We start from the raw sequence: 19,449 nt of genomic DNA on the forward strand, positions 1-19,449 counted from the left end.
CTACAACCATTACCGAAAGCACCAGCTCTTTTACTATTGAAATGTTTTCATTCAACACACAGCCTTCAAAGCAGCTATAAAGGACAATCTCAAACAATCCTTCTAATAAATATTAACAGCTACAGTGCTGATGTCTAGCTTTAAACAGTAAACTACCCGTGATGTACCCGACTTACCTGCTTCCTCCAGCAGCTCTGTACACAGAATGCAGACTGTACGCCTGTTTTATCTGTCACAGAACCTTCGTGCCCTAATCCTGGGCAGAAGGTTTCTCAAATGCGGAAGTGTGCGCGAGAACTCAGTTCTCTAGCGCATGGGGAGGCCCTGTCCAGCTCCAGCTTGACAGATCGGAAAAGACGGTTATCAGCGCATGCGCATTTTGTGCTGAAAACCATTTTTTCCGATAACTTCCGGGGTCAGTAGAAACTTCGTACGGGCCCGGGACATCGGAATTTTTGGGCCAATCATTTTTTTAGTCATTCTTTGTTGGCTTTTAAAAGCTTCCCAGTCTTCTGTCCTCCCACTAGTTTTGGCCACTTTGTATGCCCTTGTTTTTAATTGGATACCATCCTTTATTGCTTTAGTTAGCCACAGATGGCTATCCTTTCTCTTATACCTTCTCCTCCTCACTGGAATATATTTTTCTTGAGAGTTGTGAAATATCTCCTTAAATGTACACCACTGTTCATCAACCGTCCTACACTTTAATCTATTATCTCAGTCCACTTTAGCCAACTCTGCCCTCATACCTTCATAGTCTCCTTTATTTAAGCTTAGTACGCTGGTTAGAGATCCAACTTTCTCACCCTCCATCTGAATTTGAAATTCAACCATGCTATGATCACTCATTCCGAGGGGATCCTTTACTAGGAGATTGTTTATTAATCCTGTCTCATTACACAGGACCAGATCTAAGATAGCCTGCCCCCTGGTTGGTTCCATACATACTCCTCAAGGAACCCTTTGCACTCTGAATTCTTCCTCAAGGCTACCCTGACCAATTTGATTTGTCCAATCAATATGGAGGTTAAAATCACCCATGATTATTGCTGTACCCTTTTTACAAGCCCCCATTATTTCCTGGTTTATGCTCCGACAAACAGAGTTGCTACTGTTAGGGGGCCTATAGACTACACCCACCAGTGACTTTGTCCCATTATTATTCCTTATCTCTTCCCAAACTGTTTCAACATCCTGATCATTTGAGCCAATATCGTTTCTCACCATTGCAGTGATTCCATCCAATAATCAATAGAGCAACCCCACCTCCTTTTCCTTTCTGTCTGCCCTTCCAGATTGTCAAATACCCCTGAATATTTAATTCCCTGTCCTGGTCACCTTGCAACCATGTCTCTGTAATGGCTATCAGATCATACCCATTTGTCTTAATTTGTGCCGTCAACTCATCTATTTTGTTACAAATGCATTTAGACAAAGTGCCTTTAAATTTGTTTTTTTACCATTTTTTCCTGCTTGTTTCTTCTCTCCTTCAAACTCACTTTCTTTATTTTTGCTTTCTAATTCCAGCTTTACTCCCCTCCCTACTGAATCTATTTTCAGGTTCCCATCCCCCTGTCAAGCTGGTTTAAACCCCCCCAATGGCACTAGCAAACCCCACCGTGAGGATATTGATCCCAGCTCTGTTGAGGTGCAACCCGTCCGGCTTGTACAGGTCCCACCTCTCCCAGAAGTGGTCCCAATGCCTCAGGAAACTAAAGCCCTCCACCTGCACCATCTCTCCAGCCACGTATTCATCTGCTCTATCCTCCTATTTCTATACTCACTGGCTCGTGGCACCGGGGGTAATCCGGAGATTACTACCTTTGAGGTCCTGCTTTTTAATCTCTTTCCTAGCTCCCTAAACTCTGCCTGCAGGACCTCATTTCTCTTCCTACCTCTGTCATTGGTACCGATGTGGACCACGACCTCTGGCTGTTCACACTCCCCCCATAGAATGTACTGCAGCCGCTCAGTGACATCCTTGACTCTGGCACCAGGGAGGCAACATACCATCCTGGAGTCACGTCTGCAGCCGCAGAAACGCCTGTCTGCTCCCGACTATTAAATCCCCTACCACTATAGCTCTTCCATTCTTCTTCCTCCCCCCTCCCCTGTGTAGCTGAGCCACCCGTGATGCCATGGACTTAGCTCAGGCTGCACTCCCCAGAGCCACCATTGCCCCCACCGGTACTCAGAACAGAGCAGCGGTTAGAGAGCGAGATGGACTCCGGGACTCTGCATTACCTGCCTAGTCCTCCTCTTCTGTCCAGGGGTCACCCACTCCCTCTCTGCCTGCACAATCTTAAGCCGTGTGATGACCACCTCTAGAAACGTGCTATCCACGTAGCTCTCAGTCTTGTGGATGCACCGCAGTGACTCCAGCCAACACGGAGATGGCGTTGTTGCAGCTGGAGACACCTCCTGCACACGTGGTTGTCCTGGCTGCACAACGCATCCAGGATTTCCCCCATGCCACAGGATGTGCAATCCATGGGACTGAGCTGTCCTGCCATCCCTCTAGTTACACTCGCAACTATCGAGTAGAACTAAACTCTAAACCTTAGCACAACACACCCAGCCACTACTCAGCAAACAGACAATTTAATTAACTGGTTTTCCTTAGATAATAAAAATAACATGTATTTACTTGCAGTTCTCCGAACTTACAACAAAACCAAAGGTTTCCTAAAGAAAATAAAAATACTCACCAATCCACCAGCCAGTCACTTACCTGCTTGGCTGTGACGTGACACTTCGATTTCGATTCTTTTTACTTATTGTCCCTGCAGCAGCTGGCTCCTCCCGACTGCTGCCCTTTTGTCTGGTCCTCAACGTCCCGCTGCCTTCGGGAACCCAATTCCTCCATTCTCTCTAAATGTGAAGCAAATCTTGGCACACACCGCCACCTCCCAGAAACATTTGGTAATCAGGCGACAGAGGGCAAAGGAAAGAGCTAATCACACAATGAGGAACGAGGAGCGGGACCCTGGGATGTGACAACATACAACCTGTCCCAAAATCCCTGGCTACGTCTAACATCAGTGATATTATTGCTTCTAGTCTTGTCCCCAGAATGCTTATGTATTGCTATCACATTGGTGCCTGGTGAGGAGCCTGCGGCTACCCAGGGCCGATGGAAACGGTGACATTTCTATACTCTGCGGGAGGGAGAAAATAAATTGTAACGCCAGAGGGAGGCAACTTTGTTTGTGCTACCCAGTTGCCAATGAACATACCTTCCCCCTGACTTTCAGTCAGTAAAGGCATGTGAGGGGGGGGGGACATGTAAGATGGCTGCTGTCATTATAAAATTGGGAAAATGTGAGATGGCTGCTATACTGAGCTAAGCCTTACAAAAAGTGCTTAGAAAAAGTAAAAGATAAAATCCTTGTAAAAACAAAGTCATAAAACCTAAATGAGACATGAGCATAACTGCCTCTGACAACTGCTGTGGGGGGGCGTGCAGGAGACGTTCTATACAACAAACAAGTAATCTTCTCACTGAGGGGACCCTGATCAAACAGATTCGTGCATTCGGATGCAGCCGCTGGATTTCAGGCTTAAATATGAGGGTTGGAAGAGTTAACACTTACTACAGTCGAGGAGCCCTTAGTTTGGACACTAAGGTGATATTACCCGGGATAAGGTAGGCCTGACCAGTATTTGGGTCTGGTAGCATAAAAAGGAAACCTTTAGTTATTTACTTTGTATATGTTGTGCTGTGCATAATCATTGCCTCTGTGAGAGATTTAGCCTTGGTTATAAAAATAAAAGTCTTCACGGTTAATCCGACATTGTGTGTATGTGTCTATAATTCCCGGAGTCACCAACACTGTTACGTAAGGCAAAGGCACACTGCTTTTTACCTGCACATGAACAGGGAGATCTGGGGGTATGTGTGCACAAATCGTTGATGTTGGCGGGGTAGGTTGAGAAAGCGTGATTGTTGTAGATGGTTTGTGCAATGGTTGCCCTAGTGCTCTGACAAAACGTGGATGTCTGCTCTCTTTCAATGAAAGTACTGAAGGCAGAAGATTGATAACATGGGGGTGATTTCTTTACTATCAAACAGGCGAGCATTTATTCCTAACAAATGAGCATCCATCCTAACACGACTCGCTGTCCTTCCCCTCTGACCCTGCTTTCTATCCCAAATTGATTCTCTGCTTTGTGAGTCTTTCTCCCATCCAATCGTCCAAAGTCTGTTCCTTTCTCAATCGTGATTTTCACTCCCACTCGCCCGAGCCCTCCTTTCTCCTCTAGCTTTTTCCTGTCTGTCCGTCTCTCCCAATACCTCCTTCTGTGGCTCGGTGTCAAAAAATGTTTTTATTGCTACCGCTCATGTTAAGCGCCTTGGGATGTTTTGCGACGTTAAATGCAATATCAAAGGTCGCACATGATACAAACCTTGGCAACACAGTACATAGTGAGCAGGATAGTATCAGATTTCAGGAGCACATAGGCTGGTAAAATGGGCAGACACATGGCAGATGCAAGTTAGTGTGAATAAGTGTGAAGTGATGCACTTTGGGAATGTATGGGCAGATCGCTGCACTGTTTGTAAGGGGACTGCGTCTATAAATAAACTAGCATGGTGAACCAGCGAGGAATTGCATGGAGTGAGGAGCAGGATCTGTGTCTAATGTCAGGTGTGAGTGTGTGAGAGTGTGTGTGAGAGAGAATGCGTGTGAGTGTGAGTGTGTGTGAGAGTGTGTGTGTGTGTGTGTGTGTGTGTGTGTGTGTGTGTGTGTGTGAAAGAGACAGTATCGGGAGAGTTCACTCCCAGTCACACAGCAATGGGACCTGCACTGTTTAAAGATCCACACATAGCCATTAATGTAACAAGAAGATATCAATTTATTTAGAAATGAAACATAGAAATTTACAGCGCAGAAGGAGGCCATTTCGGCCCATCGTGTCCACGCCGACGAGGCCCTCGGTCATCAGCACTGAAGGTTATATATAAACTTATGAACAATGAACGATGGCGGACAGGTAAAGAGCATCCAGCCCAACCAGTCTGTCTCTCACAACTGCGATATCCCTTGCACTGAAACATTCTACACTCCACCCCAACTGGTGCCGTGTGATCTCCTGGGAGAGGCAAAAACGAGATAAAAACCCAGGCCAATTTAGGGAAAAAAATCTGGGAAAATTCCTCTCCGACCCATCGAGGCGATCGAAACTAGTCCAGGAGATCACTCTGGCCGTATTCCATGCCCTGCAGTGCTTGCCATTATATCTGTGCCGACCAACAAAAGATCATCCAGTCTAATCCCAATTACCAGTCTAGGTCTGTAATCCTGCAGGTTACGCCACTTTAAGTGCCCATCCAACCATCTCTTAAAAGTGGTGAGGGTTTCTGCATCCACCACTCTTCCAGGCAGTGAGTTCCAAATCCCCAAACCCTCTGCCATGTACATGCCATAAAATTACATGCTTAGAAATCAGGTTGAATGGTTGATCATTCTGCTGCTGAGAGGAGGTGGAGAAGGTTGGTGGTCTGAGCATTGGACCTTCTTCAGACTGTTGGTGAATGGCAGCAAGGAGCATCAGCAGGTTGGGGCCTTCATAGGAGCATAGCACTTCTCGGTACAGCGGGTGCTGGAGAGCGATGGCTGTGAACACAGCGACTGGACTGGACGTCACCAAGGTACAGGTCACTGATTGGAGCGTGGGCAGGTACAGCAGGAGCAGCGAGGCCAGGGCGAAGGTGCTGTGAGAGATTGCAGAGCGATGTGGTCGGGGCCCAGGACAGGCGTGAGTTCGGGGCTCAGAAGAGGCGTGGGCACAGGGGGAGGGACCACCTGTGATGATGATGGTGAACGGTAGCAGGTCCTGTGCCACCAGCTGACCTTCCGGGCAAGTCGGACACGTTCCGACTGTTGGTGTAGTAAAAAGGCCAAGTAATTTGCGCTTGCTCGCAGTTGTTCCTGGGGGCCTTGGAAGAATGACTGGCAATCTTGGGCGTACGATGTCATCTGTTTCGGGAGATCTTTAGCCAACTGGTGTGAAATGCTTGTTAAGAATCCCACGTAGTTCCTGGTGGGCGCATCTTCATAATCATCGATCATTGAGGAAGCCTCGACAGATCCAAGGAGTGGGAGCAGTAATCGGAGTGTGGAACAACAAGCCCTGGTCACCTCCTCACTCCCTCCATCCAGGTGCAACAACAAGCGCACCAGATTAGAATGGGCCTGTCGGCAGAAGGAGGATTTGGAACCTCCTATTCCACACTTGGCCAAGATCCCCAACACGCTGAACGCTTCAGCCCGCACCTTATCCGATTCAGCCTCAAAGAGAGGTTGGATCGTGGCGAGGATTTTCCCTAGAAAGGGTTGGATGATGCTTGCTCCTGACAGGATTAAGTGTTTTGAGAGGCATGACAGTACCTCAAATAATATCACTTCTGCCTGATTCTCCTGGATCCCCAACACAGTAATCATTGTGTGTATCATGCTCTCAGACAAACTTTTAGTATCATGATGCACTCGAACATTATACAGGCCCCTGACACACACCAACTGGACAACTGGGGAACCACAGAGCAAACAGCTTCGCAATCTACTCGCCAGAATGCCGGTCAGCTGCTGCTGTGAAGCCAGTGGGGATTTCAACAGCTCTGAAAAGAAGCAAGCCACGGTGACTGCCCGACAGTCTTGAAGCGTAAGGATTTGGGCCGCCAGCAGTGTCACAATGCCAGTCAGACAGGGGCCTGCAAACCTCCCCATTGCCCTGGCCAACAGGACAACGCCCTTGTGGGACGTGCGGAGATCCATCATCTGGTCCCAGCCTCCACTTTGCTCCATGTTGTTCAGCACTGCTTGGTTCTTTGTCCGTTCTAGCAGGTCCTTCAGCGTCTGCGCACAGTTCACACATAAATCACTGCTCTCCAGTGTTAGAGGCTCACTGGAGATTTCACTCTGCTGGAAATGATCATCAGGAACCAAACCACTGACCAGACAAACATCCGTGCAAGCGTTAAGATAAATGAGCAGGGCACTAAATATTTGCGGGAATAACAATGTCACCGCCGTTGCCGACTCAGGCTCATTTATCATTGCCTGCAGCCCACAGATGGCAGCCAGGGATTCTTGGCTCCAATGTTTGGTTGTCTGGCCAGGATCGGTTCTGCCTACTGGAAATGGCAGCTGATTATTCAGGATGTCCAGCAGCTCTCCCATTGTACTCATGACACAGTCAGTGTTCTCTGCCAGTGCTTGCCACATGGCACTGACGTACTTGTCCAAAAGGTACAGGGTAGGTGAGGAGACAGGACACAACTGTTGAACTGTTGTGGGAGGACAAAATGGCGATGCTCCTTAAAACCAAACGTTTCACCTCCTGATGAGCAACTGACTCCAACTGAGCCCTCAACATGTGAATTATCTCTGCCACCCGATCCTGAAGTTCACTGCCACATCTCTCGATGATGGCTTTCACGAGGGCAGCGGCTGCACTGGAACAGCTGAGGTGTTGGTCGGACAATTCCTTGAAGGACATGAAGAGTAAGTTGGTCAGCTGGTCATGGGGCAAACACTTGGCAATGACCTCCGCGATCTGGTAGCAAGTTTGAAAGAGGACTGAAGCATCATGGTTAACTAATTGTTCCCTGACTGCTTTCAGAATCTCCAACTGCTCCTTTTGCTGATCCCGATCGGTGCCTTCATACGATATCTGAATGGCCAGAATGGTGTATAAAGTGTCCAGAGCCATCCATCGAATGGGAAGCGAAGGGTCTGCACAACGCGGCATCAGTCGTCCAATCAGAGTCCCCAGGTTATTTGCAGGCGCCACATGATGAACATTGAGCTGCTGTCTGTAAAATGTCAGCAGCTGTAAGTTCATGTTCATGGCGCTCTCTCGCTCGTGAGCTTCTCCTGAAATAATCCAAACTTCCACCTGGTTCAAAATGACCTGAAGTCCTTCAGGGGTCAGGTCCTGAAGCAATAATTGCTTCAGAAGCTCTTCCAGGGAACTCATGGTCTGGGTATAAAGTGTTGCCACCACTTTTGTATCCCCATTCATGTCCTTGGCATTGTCCAGTTGTGGTGGTAACACGCTGAAAGTGCTGGTCAGGCAGGCTTGGATCAGCTGGCAGGTGTCCGCTCTGGTTGTTCTAATGTTTAATTTGATCAGCTGTATGCAGGCGTCCATGGCTAGCTGTCGGACAGGGCTCTGCAGCAGCTCTGGTGGCTCGGCCTTGATAACATCCAGCATGAACGTCAGCAGCTTCTTGTTTCTGATCAGGTTGAGGGGAACGCTCTGGCGATTTGCATGTAGGGAGCTGGCTATCTGTGTAATGGCCTTTATCAGGCTGAGCTTTAGTGTAGCATCCCCGGATTCCGACTTTTTCTCCTGCCCAGTTGTGGTGTATAGGTTGAACACAGCTGGCAAGATGTGGGTCTCAACCGTGGACAGCACTAGTTCCACAGGTGCATAGAAGGCCATGTTCCCATAACTCAGGACCAGAGTGCTCTTGGCCAAATCCCCATCTGGCTTGGCCCCAAGAATGTTCAAGAAACCTTTCGCTTTCAAGTGGTTGGACTTCGCAAACTCCTTCAGGCTACTGAGGGTTTCAACAAAGTGCGTCATGGCACAGAAACCAATGGCGAGGGCTGCACCCTCTCTCTCCGCACTCTCACTGTGCTGCACACTCACTAGCATTTTGGAAAGCTGCCCCTTTATTTGCTTAGCGTGGGTGTGACGGAGCACTGTCCCCAGGGATTTATAGAGAAAGCCCTTCTCTTGTGGGGAGAGATTGCCGATGCCGATCTCGCTGTGTATTTGATTGGCGAGCTGACATGTCCATTCCTCATCGTCAATGGCATTGAGGGATGTGGACAAGACCAGCAATAATTTATCCTCCCATTCCCTTTGGACCAGAGACTCCTTTGAATTTGTCAGCAGTTCCTCGACCAATGACGGAAGCTCCTCTTCCCACCCCCTCGCTGTTGCTGGGTGGATATTGACGCTCAGAACTCGCATTAGCCTCAGTGCCGCAGCTCCTCGGCCTCCTCCCTGATATGGGCAACTAGACACGACGAGGAGCCGGGTCAGCAATGCCTGGGCTCGGGGGAGATTTACATCTTCACTGCTGGTGAGGAAATACCTTTCACTGCCGACTTGCAGCTTCTTCTTCCCAAGATATGCAGCACAGTTATATATGGTTGTCGAAGCAGTGGTGTACTGGGGCGTAGTAACGAACTGCAGTAAGAATGGCCAAAGGATATCCTCCATCTTAACTGCAGTTGTGATTACGTACATTACTGTTTCACATACAGTCACTACTTCCTCATCAGTAACCTGGTCTGGCCGATTATTGGACGGTACAGAGGTCCTTGAGTCAATGGGTGCAGCACACTCTTGGATAAGAAATTCCACCATTGCCTTGCCTCCCTCTGGCTCAAGGTAACCTTGCTGGGCCATGACACAGATTACCTTGGCAACGAGTTTCTTCTCCAGGTTGCTGCTCTTGTTTTGGAGAAGTGGTTTCAAGGCGGCCACAATCTGAGCCTTCCTCTCAGATTGTGGGGAGACCGATATAACGAGCTGTTTCAATACATTGAGTGTTGCTACTCTCGTGTTTTGTTCAGTCTTCTTTAACTGTGAGAGGATAAGTTTCTGTATTGAATCTCCATAAGCTGGGGCCAGAACTTCAAAACAGCTAAGGATCTTCTTCTCAGCAAAATGGTCATCATATCCGGCCAACACACACATCTGCTGGTGGAGACTTTGAAGCAGATTGTCCACCTGTGCTTTCAGCCCCTTCATCTTAATCTCCATGGCAACCTCCAGTACGCGGCACAGACACTCTGTAATGGAACAATGCCCGGGGTGCTTCTTGTAGAGAGAGAGGATGCTACGAAATAACCTAGGCAGCTCCTCCTCCAGTGTGTCCTTCGGCAGCAGGGCGATGATATAGCCGAGAGCTTCCACGATCGGGATCGTCAATGCAGAGGCTTCCTTCTCAAGCCACACCTTGAGTACAAGACTATAGACAGAGTGGAACACGGAGGAGAAAGAATCTTTCGTCATGTTAAATTCTGCGGCTTCCTCCACATTTCCCAGATAAATTAGGATGCTCTTGGCAAAGCTCCCCACCGCTGAAACAAATGCGGACTTGAGCTCAGCCTGGTCAACACCAACAAATACTGGAATCATGGTCCCCAAGATGGATTTCAGTAAGGGCACCATGCCGTGCACATTTTCCACAGCCAGTTTTGTGAATGTCTTGACCACGTACACATGTGGAAGGATCCCTTGTTTTAAACTCTTTTTCATCAACTCCACAACTTCCTTCCTGAATCTGAAGCTCATGGTAACCAGGAGATTGCTGGCAGCTTCCTGGCTCTCAGCTTGTGCTCCTGCTGACATTGTCATCCAAATTTCAGCCAAAGCGATAACTTTCTGGGCGAGTGCGTGGCTGAGTTGATCAAGGTTGTCCTTGATAATCATCACCATGCTCTCCAATATTACCACACTGTGTGGAGCTGTCTGCATGGTGCGATGGCACAGATAATCATGGCAACTGGTTATTATTATCTCTGGGTGCTGACGCCCCAGTGTCAGGATGATCTTTGATATTTTCTCCCGACAACTTTCACCTTCCTCGGCTGTCATCTTCAAGAGGGCAACTGAGAAAGTTTTGACATTGACGGACATTTTCGTTGTCAAATTCTACAATTTTTCAAGCTAAGTTTTAAGCAAATAATTTCTGTGAGTATGGATTGGCAATGATTACTCACTCAGTCAGTTTGTATTCAGATGACTTCTCTTCTTTCAATTCGATGATGAACACACTGTTTTCAATTTGTTCTTTATGATTATCCAGGATTTGGATAGTTTTGATTAAAGCACTTGCCTTGAAGCTCTCACCTCTTTGCTTCCTCACGCACAAATGCACAGTTTCAACCACTTTGCTGTATTTTGTCGCCCCTGTGGTTTCTGGGTTGTCATAGTGTTCATTGTGAGGCCAGGTTACATACCCCTCAGTTGTGATGTGGCCCTGGGTCATGTGCCCATATAAGTCCTGCCAGCTGTGTCAGTTTAAGGTGGGTGGTGGGGTGAAGGCCCAGGCCTGAGATACAGACCAAACGGTCAATGCAACATTCGCAACCCTTGGCAGCCATATTGGATTGAGCAGGTGTTTGTTCCTAATAAAGAACCCACTGCACCACAGACTCTTAAAGTACACGTGACAAAAGATGTCGAAATGGGAGTGTAGGACATACATTTCTAGCAGAATTGCCCCAAATTGGGATATGAAATCAATTTTAAATACATTATAAATAAAAGATCTGACGTCATGAGATGATTCCAGTGTTGGAATGGGAAAGCATCATTTCCAGCCCAGAACAATAAGGCTCCTTCACTCCAGTAGGATAGTCTCAAATAACATGGAATAGGTCTAGAAAAGATGAGTAAACACAGTTGTATGTTTGTACGTTCATCACTGTCTAAACAAATGATCCCACTGACTTTCTCTGCTCCTCTAATTCTGGCCTCTTGAGCATCCCCGATGTTAATCGCTCCACCATTGGTGGCCGTGCCTTCAGCTGCCAATGCCTTAAGCTCTGGAATGCCCTCCCTAACCTCTCGACTTCTTTGTATCTCTTTCCTCATTTAAGACACTCCTTAAAACCTACCTCTTTGACCATCTGCCCTAATATCTCCTTATGTGGTTCAAGTAGACCATAGGGCCCCTCAAGCCTGCTCTGCCATTTGATACGATCATGGCTGAGTGAATCATGAACTCAGGTCCACTTCCCTGCCCGCTCCCCATAACCCCTTAATCCCTTATTGTTTAAGAAACTGTCTATCTCTGTCTTAAATTTATTCAATGTCCCAGCTTCCACAGCTCTCTGAGGCAGCGAATTCCTTATTAGTCAGCAAATTGTGTTAGGGAATTTGATGGGATTGAAGGCCGATAAATGCCCAAGGCCTGATAGTCTGCATCCCAAAGTACTTAAGGAAGTGGCCCTAGAAATAGTAGATGCATTGGTGATTATTTTTCCAACAATCTATTGACTTTGGATCCGTTCCTATGGATTGGAGGGTTGCTAATGTAACACCACTTTTTAAAAAGGGAGGGAGAGAGAAAACGGGGAATTATAGACCGGTTAGCCTGACATCAGTAGTGGGGAAAATGGTGGAATCAATTATTAAAGATGGAATAGCAGCGCATTTGGAAGCAGTGACAGGATCGGTCCAATCAAGCATGGATTTATGAAAGGGAAATCATGCTTGACAAATCTTCTAGAATTTTTTGAGGATGTAACTAGTAGAGTGGACAAGGGAGAACCAGTGGATGTATGTATTTGGACTTTAAAAAGGCTTTTGACAAGGTCCCACACAAGAGATTAGTGTGCAAAATTAAAGCACATGGTATTGGGGGTAATGTATTGACGTGGATAGAGAACTGGTTCACAGACAGGAAGCAGAGAGTCGGGATAAACGGGTCCTTCTCAGAATGGCAGGCAGTGACTAGTGGGATGCCGCAGGGCTCAGTGCTGCGACCTCAGCTCTTTACAATGATTTAGATGAAGGAATTGAATGTAATATCTCCAAGTTTGCAGATACACTAAGCTGGGTGGCAGTGTGAGCTGTGAGGAGGATGCTGAGAGGCTGCAGGTTGACTTGGACAGATTAGGTGAGTGGGCAAATGCATGGCAGATGTAGTATAATGTGGATAAATGTGAGGTTATCCACTTTGGTGGCAAAAACATGAAGGAAGAAGGGGTAAACCATTTAGGACTGAGGTGAGGAGAAACTTCTTCACTCAGAGAGTTGTTAACCTGTGGAATTCCCTGCCGCAAATAGTTGTTGATGCCAGTTCATTGGATATATTCAAGAGGGAGTTAGATATGGCCCTTACGGCTCAAGGGATCAAGGGGTATGGAGAGAAAGCAGGAAAGGGGTACTGAGGTGAATGATCAGCCATGAAGGGCCGAATGGCCTACTCGTGCACCTATTTTCTATGTTTCTATGTTTCTATCTGGATGGCAGCAGATTAGGAAAAGGGAAGGTGCAACGAGACCTGGGTGTCATGGTACATCAGTCACTGAAAGTTGGCATGCAAGGTATGGCAGGCGGTGAAGAAGACAAATGGTATGTTGGCCTTCATAGCTAGGGGTTTTGAGTATAGGAGCAGGGATGTCTTACTGCAGTTGTACAGAGCCTTGGTGAGTCCTCACCTGGAATATTATGTTCAATTTTGGTTTCCTAATCTGAGGAAGGACGTTCTTGCTATTGAGGGAGTGCAGCGAAGGTTCACCAGACTGATTCCCGGGATGGCAGGACTGGCATATGAGAAGAGACTGGATCGACTGAGCCTATATTCAGTGGAGTTTAGAAGGATGAGAGGGGATCACATAGAAACATCTAAAATTCTGACGGGACTGGACAGGTTAGATGCAGGAAGAATGTTCCCGATGTTGGGGAAGTCCAGAACCAGTGGTCACAAGGATAAGGGGTAAGCCATTTAGAACCGAGATGAGGAGAAACTTCTTCACTCAGAGAGTTGTTAACCTCTGGAATTCTCTACCACAGAGAGTTGTTGATGCCAGTTCATTAGATATATTCAACAGGGAGTTAGATATAGCCCTGACGGCTAAAGGGATCAAAGGGTATGGAGAGAAAGCAGGAAAGGGGTACTGAGGTGAATGATCAGCCATGATCTTATTGAATGGTGGTGCAGGCTCGAAGGTCCGACTGGCCTACTCCTGCACCTATTTTCTATGTTTCTATAGGCTAGACTTTCCACTAGGTGGCTAAGGCCCCAAAAAACGGACCATGTTCCTGCGATGTGGGACATCGCGGCCTTGCTGATTGCCGGCACAAGGCACTTTTTTTTTGTGATTTTCCACTCGGCCTTACCCCGGCAATGTCAAATGGGCGATATGATTTTATGGCGATCTCATGATCGCCCACCGAAAACAGAAGTCAAAGAAGAAAAAGAAGCTTCCCTAGCAACGCTATTCTGCGCATGTGTGGGATTTTTTTTTGTGGTTGAATTTCTTTGCCGCATTTTGAAAGGTCAGGGATCATCGCACATGCTCAGAAGCACAGGGAGGGTCACAGAGAGAGAGAGAGAGAGAAAGGAAGGGAGCAGGAGCTGTTTGAGTGTGGTTGGATTGAAAAGCGAAATCTTGTTGAAAATTATTCATTCGTTTTGTCTTTTAAGTAATTTTTTTTGACCAATATTTGAACTTAGATAATATACAATATATTATCCAATATATTGAAAAATATATTTAAATATATATTACTATGGAGGGGGAAACTGAACGTAAAAGGGCTAAACAATTTAGCGAGGAGGCCAACGAGGCACTGGTGAATATAATGAGCAGCAGATGTAACACAGGGTGGGCATGGGAAACCTTCACCCCGTGCATATAGGAGAATCTGGGCCGAGATTGCCGATGTCGTAACCTCGGCCTCGAATGAAGTACTTACACCTGACCAGTGCAGGAAAAGGTGGAACAGCTTGCTGGCAGCAGCCAGAGTAAGTTGCATTTTATATTTTAAATTTTACATATGTCATGTTTAAATAATGCATGCAAATTTGAATTTGAATCTTGAATGTCATTTCGTTATAGTATTAATTAATTAAATTATGAATTAATTTAGGCATCCTAACACTAAGTTGATTTTTATATTATGAAATATTATTAATATGCAATGCAATGTTAATTTCTAATCGAACATTTAAATCTGTCAGTCTTAAATGTTTATCACCAAGTCCATCAGCTTATGCCATGCAATGTTACCTTATCATTTCCGGAAGAAGATATCGATCAATCGCGTCGAGCAGAGGAGGACAGGCAGCGGCTCTGCTCACGTGCAGATTTTACCCGAATACGAGGAGCTTGCGGTCGCCTTAGTGGGGCCTGACAGCCGTTTGGTCACGACCCGTGGTGTGGCCGAACCTAAGATAAAAATATCTTAGTTATGCATGTAATGTTCTGTAATTATAATGCAATCTGATATATATCTTTGATGTACTCTTGATTTACGAATGAGGTCATGGCAGCCCTGGTCAGCCCTTGTGCATATGGGGTATTGAAAAGTATTCTTATATTATGGGTTATTGAGAAATTGACATGTATTGATGTATGTTTACGAATAATAAGCACCGTTAATGTCCTAATAAGTTGATAGGAAATGTCATTCGTCTTTTTAAGGTCAAGTGTCGTTAGAGTCAGTGGACTCATCCACTACTGCTGCACCGTCAAATACCTTGCAGGAGGAAGAGGAGGGACTGCTGCCAACTGTGGAGCAAGAGCAGGAGGAGGAGGAGGAGGACGATATTCTTTATCCAGAGTTTTGCGGGTTTCTCCGCAAATTGGAGCCAGTTCTCCGCGAACTGGAGCCAGTTCCCAGCAACCTGGAGCGAGTTCAGCACGAACTTCTCCAACTGGTCTTCTGTGCAAGCACAGACAGCACGGGAGACATTGGAGGCTGTTCGGCAGCAGACTGCCGCAACCAATTCCCGATGGCATGCGTGCCTGGCTGCACACGGCGCTGCACCCCAAGGTGTTGTGTCAGCTCGCAGCGAGACCCCAAGCATGCAAGCGAGTACGGTGGACACAGTTCCTCCTGACTCAGAAGTGGAGCCTCAGGCTTCTGCTTCCACTCCATCACCTCCACCACGGCAGGAAGTCTTACCATCCCACACTGCACAATGCACTCATGTCGGTCTGCGTAGACCCAAAACGGGCGGGTAGGGTAAGAACACGGGGTGGGACTGGACCTGGAGGGAAACATGGCCGCAGGTAGGGAGGGGGGAGTGTTTTTCATTGTTGAATTGTTTTTTTTTTTTTTTTTAATTGTTAACATTTTGTTGAAGGTTCATTGGGATTTGAGAGAAGGGTGGGTTGGGGGTTGGGGGTGGGGGGGGAGCAGGTGTGGGTGGAGGGAGCATGTTGTTAAATAGTTTTTAAAAAATTTGTTTGTTGGCTTTGTTAATAAAAAAAATCTTGAATTCAACAAATTTTGTGCCTTCTCTCTGAATTACATTAGTTAACAAATTTACAGTTGTTCATCCTTATTTGTTTATTCTTTTATTATAGCAGTACTTTACTTAAACTTTACTTCAAGTAAGCATTATTTCCGATGATAGGCCAGTGGAGGAAAGACAACAAGGAAACCCCACGCAAATGAAAGTTTTGATTAACCCTAACTGTAATTGAACATTTGAATATCCACAATGATAGTTCATGCAAAGCGTTCATTAATGAGCTGCTGACACAACAGCTTAGTGGCCGTGTAACTGCCCCTGGCGACTGGTCTTCGGGAGGGGTGTGGTGGTACCAGTGCTAGATCGCCAGGCTGATTGAGCTCCCCTATGTCCTCGCCCCCGTCCTCTTCCGCCTCTTCATCCTCGCCGGCTGGTTCTTCTGTCTCCCCTCCTTCTGGAGGTGGACCTGCAGCCCGATCTGGCATTACTTGTCCTCTCCTTATAGCTAGGTTATGCAGCATGCAACACACCACAATAAACTCTGCAATCTGGTCAGGGTGCTACTGTAGGCTGCCTCCAGAATGATCCAGGCATCTGAAGCGCTGCTTTAGGACTCCAACTGTCTTTTCAACGATGTTGCGAGTCGCTATGTGACTTTCATTCTAACATTTCTGTGCTTCAGTGACGGGATTACGCAGAGGGATCATCAGCCAACTTGCAAGGCCATACCCTTTATCCCCCAGCATCCAACCGTGACCTTCTGGCTGATTGGCAAACAGGTCAGGGATAGCACTTTCACGCAAGTGGTGCACATCATGGATGCTGCCAGGAAGTGTAGCATTCACTGTCATAATTGTTTAATTGTGGTCAACAACAAGCTGCACATTTAGTGAGTGGAACCCCTTTCTGTTACGAAACACCTCCGCGTTCTTTAAGGGTGCTTTCAGGGCAATGTGCGTGCAGTCTACTGCTCCCTGTACCTTGGGGAACTGTGATATCCTGTAGAAACCCAAAGCCCTCTCGGTCTGTGCCTCCCTGGTCATTGGGAAGCTTAGGAAGTCCATCCTGCGAGCATAAAGAGCTTCAGTCACCTGTCGAATGCAGCAGTGTGTAGTGTGCTGAGAGATATGGCAGATGTCGCCTGAAAAGATCCCGATGCGTGGAAGGCTAGGGCAGCAGTAACTTTCACCTCAACGGGCAGTGCGGTTCTGATGGTGCTGGAAGGCTGCAGATCACCCTTGACGAGTTGACATATCTCATCGATGACCTCCTTCCGGAATCGCAACCTCCTAAGACAAGCATTTTCAGACAAGTTCAGGTAAGATTGCTTTTCCAAGTACCTTCGTTGGCTGTACGGTCTCCTCCTCTGTCTTCGTCTCCATCTATACATTACTGTGCCACCTCTTCGATTGATCCTTTCAGTAACCAGTGTGTGAGCAGTTGCAATTAAAAGCAGGGCAAGCATAGGCCCCATATCACTATCGATAATTACTTTCACCAATTTTAATAATCTCTCTACTCTATACTCTCTAATCACTGCACTCTGCACTCTCCGTACTCTCTACGTTATATACCAGTCAGTTTGATAGGCCCCAATAATATCAGTAAATAACTTCACTATGTAAAAGCTATTTACAAAAACATTTCAATATACAAAACCTATTTACCAAAAATAGCTTGATAATACCTCTTTATATTCCCTGTCCCAATATTCTGAGTACAATTATCTTTAAATAAATTTTCGAAATAACTCACAACTAAGCCTCCACTTCCTCCGAAGTTCAAAATGGCGTCCGTAGTGCCCATTTCCTTCTCTTGGGCCCAGTAACAGCAACTATTTCCCAGCACTCTTTTGGGCCTTGCATCAGCCCAGCGAAGTGCATGCTAGGTGCCAAAACTTGGGATGGGCCTTGTGTGGGCGATCATTTGGGCGGTCATCTCGGCGATCAAAGTGGAAATTAAGGAACCTGTTTTTCCGGCGATGTTTTGGGCCTAGTTTCCACTTTTTGCTCAAAAGGGCCGATAGATGGGCCATGGATGGGCGATGTGAAGTGGAAAGTCTCGCCCTATGTTTCTATGTTACTCATCTAGGCCTATATCAATTTAATAGGCTACCATTTGGAGTGTCTTCCACCCCTGCCATATTCCAAGGGGTGATGAACCAGATTTTGCAAGGTATTGAAGGGGTAGTATGTTATTTAGTTGACATACTAATTTCAGCACCAAATAGGCAAATTCATAATAACATATTGAATGAAGTTCTCAAAACGGCTAGAGAAGCACAGATTGTCTGCTGGCAAGTGTGAGTTATTTCAAAACTCCGTGGAGTACTTAGGGTACAGAGTAGACAAAGATGGTTTACATCCAACCAAGGAAAGCAGGATGTAATCAGAAATGCACCCATTCCCAAGAATGTCACTGAACTTCACTCATTTTTGGGTCTTTTGAACTATTATGTGAAGTTCCTACCAAATTTGGCTGCAGTATTACATCCACTGAATGAACTATTGAAAAAAACAGGTCCATTGGAAGTGGTCAGAAGAATGCGATACAGCATTCAAGGAGTGTAAAAGCAAATTGGTAAAGAACATCATGTTAGTTCACTATGACGTATCTAAGGAGATCAAGCTAGCATGTGATGCCTCTCCGTATGGAATTGGGGCAGTAATCTCTCATGTACTACATAATGGAGAGGAGAGACCAATTGCTTTTGCTTCACGCACTCTCAGTGTCAGTGAGCATAATTCTGCACAAATCAAAAGGGAAGCTTTGGCATTAATTTTTGGGGTCAAGAAGTTCCACAAATACTTGTATGGTCGTAAGTTTACCATCATTACGGACCATAAGCCCCTGACAGCAATCCTCCATCCAAAGTCCCCAGTTCCAACATTAGCTACAGCCCGAATGCAGAGATGGGCTTTGATTTTGTCAGCATATACATATGATATTGAATACAGATGATCAGCTGATCTCAGTAATGCTCATGCAATGTCTAGATTGCCTTCCCCACCACAAGTTACACCTGATAGGGAAGAAGTGTTCTATTTTTCATACATTGATGAACTGCCAGTCACAGCTGAAGAGATTGGTAGAGTAACCAAACGTGACCCAGTTATGTCAAGGGTGTATGATTATATTGCAAATGGATGGCCAAACCAGGTAACAGACAAAGATACACATCCATTCTTCATTCGTAGGAATGAATTATCAGTCGATAAAGATTGTATCATGTGGAGTACAAGAGTGGTTATACCAAATAAATTCAGGTTCAAATTATTCGGAGACCTCCATGACCAGCGCCTGGAAATGTGCTTGACCAAGAGTTTTGCACTCAGTTACTTATGGTGGCCAGATCTAGATAAAGATATAGAGTACATCGTCAGTCAGTGTATGACGGTAAGCAAGCAAACACCATCAGTACCATTACAGCCATGGAAATGGCCTCCCAGGATGTGGCAAAGGCTACATATCGATTTTGCTGAGCTAGA

The 19,449-nt window shown here is 46.4% G+C and overlaps 1 protein-coding gene across 3 annotated transcripts in view; it reads right to left on the reverse strand.

The window, feature by feature from the left end:
* Positions 1-4,839: 4,839 nt before the first annotated feature.
* LOC139273330 (maestro heat-like repeat-containing protein family member 1) overlaps positions 4,840-19,449 on the reverse strand; it is a 43,582-nt gene continuing 28,972 nt past the window's right edge. For all 3 annotated transcript variants that reach the window (XM_070890129.1, XM_070890130.1, XM_070890128.1), the window contains 2 exons: positions 14,772-14,930; positions 4,840-11,410 (listed from right to left, as the gene is read on the reverse strand). In XM_070890129.1, the coding sequence (XP_070746230.1) occupies positions 7,201-10,665 (3,465 nt within the window). In that variant the 5' untranslated portion in view covers positions 10,666-11,410; positions 14,772-14,930 and the 3' untranslated portion in view covers positions 4,840-7,200. The remainder of the gene's footprint in view (positions 11,411-14,771; positions 14,931-19,449) is intronic.

The sequence above is a fragment of the Pristiophorus japonicus genome, chromosome 9 (assembly GCF_044704955.1).
Source record: "Pristiophorus japonicus isolate sPriJap1 chromosome 9, sPriJap1.hap1, whole genome shotgun sequence".
Lineage (NCBI taxonomy): Eukaryota > Metazoa > Chordata > Chondrichthyes > Pristiophoridae > Pristiophorus > Pristiophorus japonicus.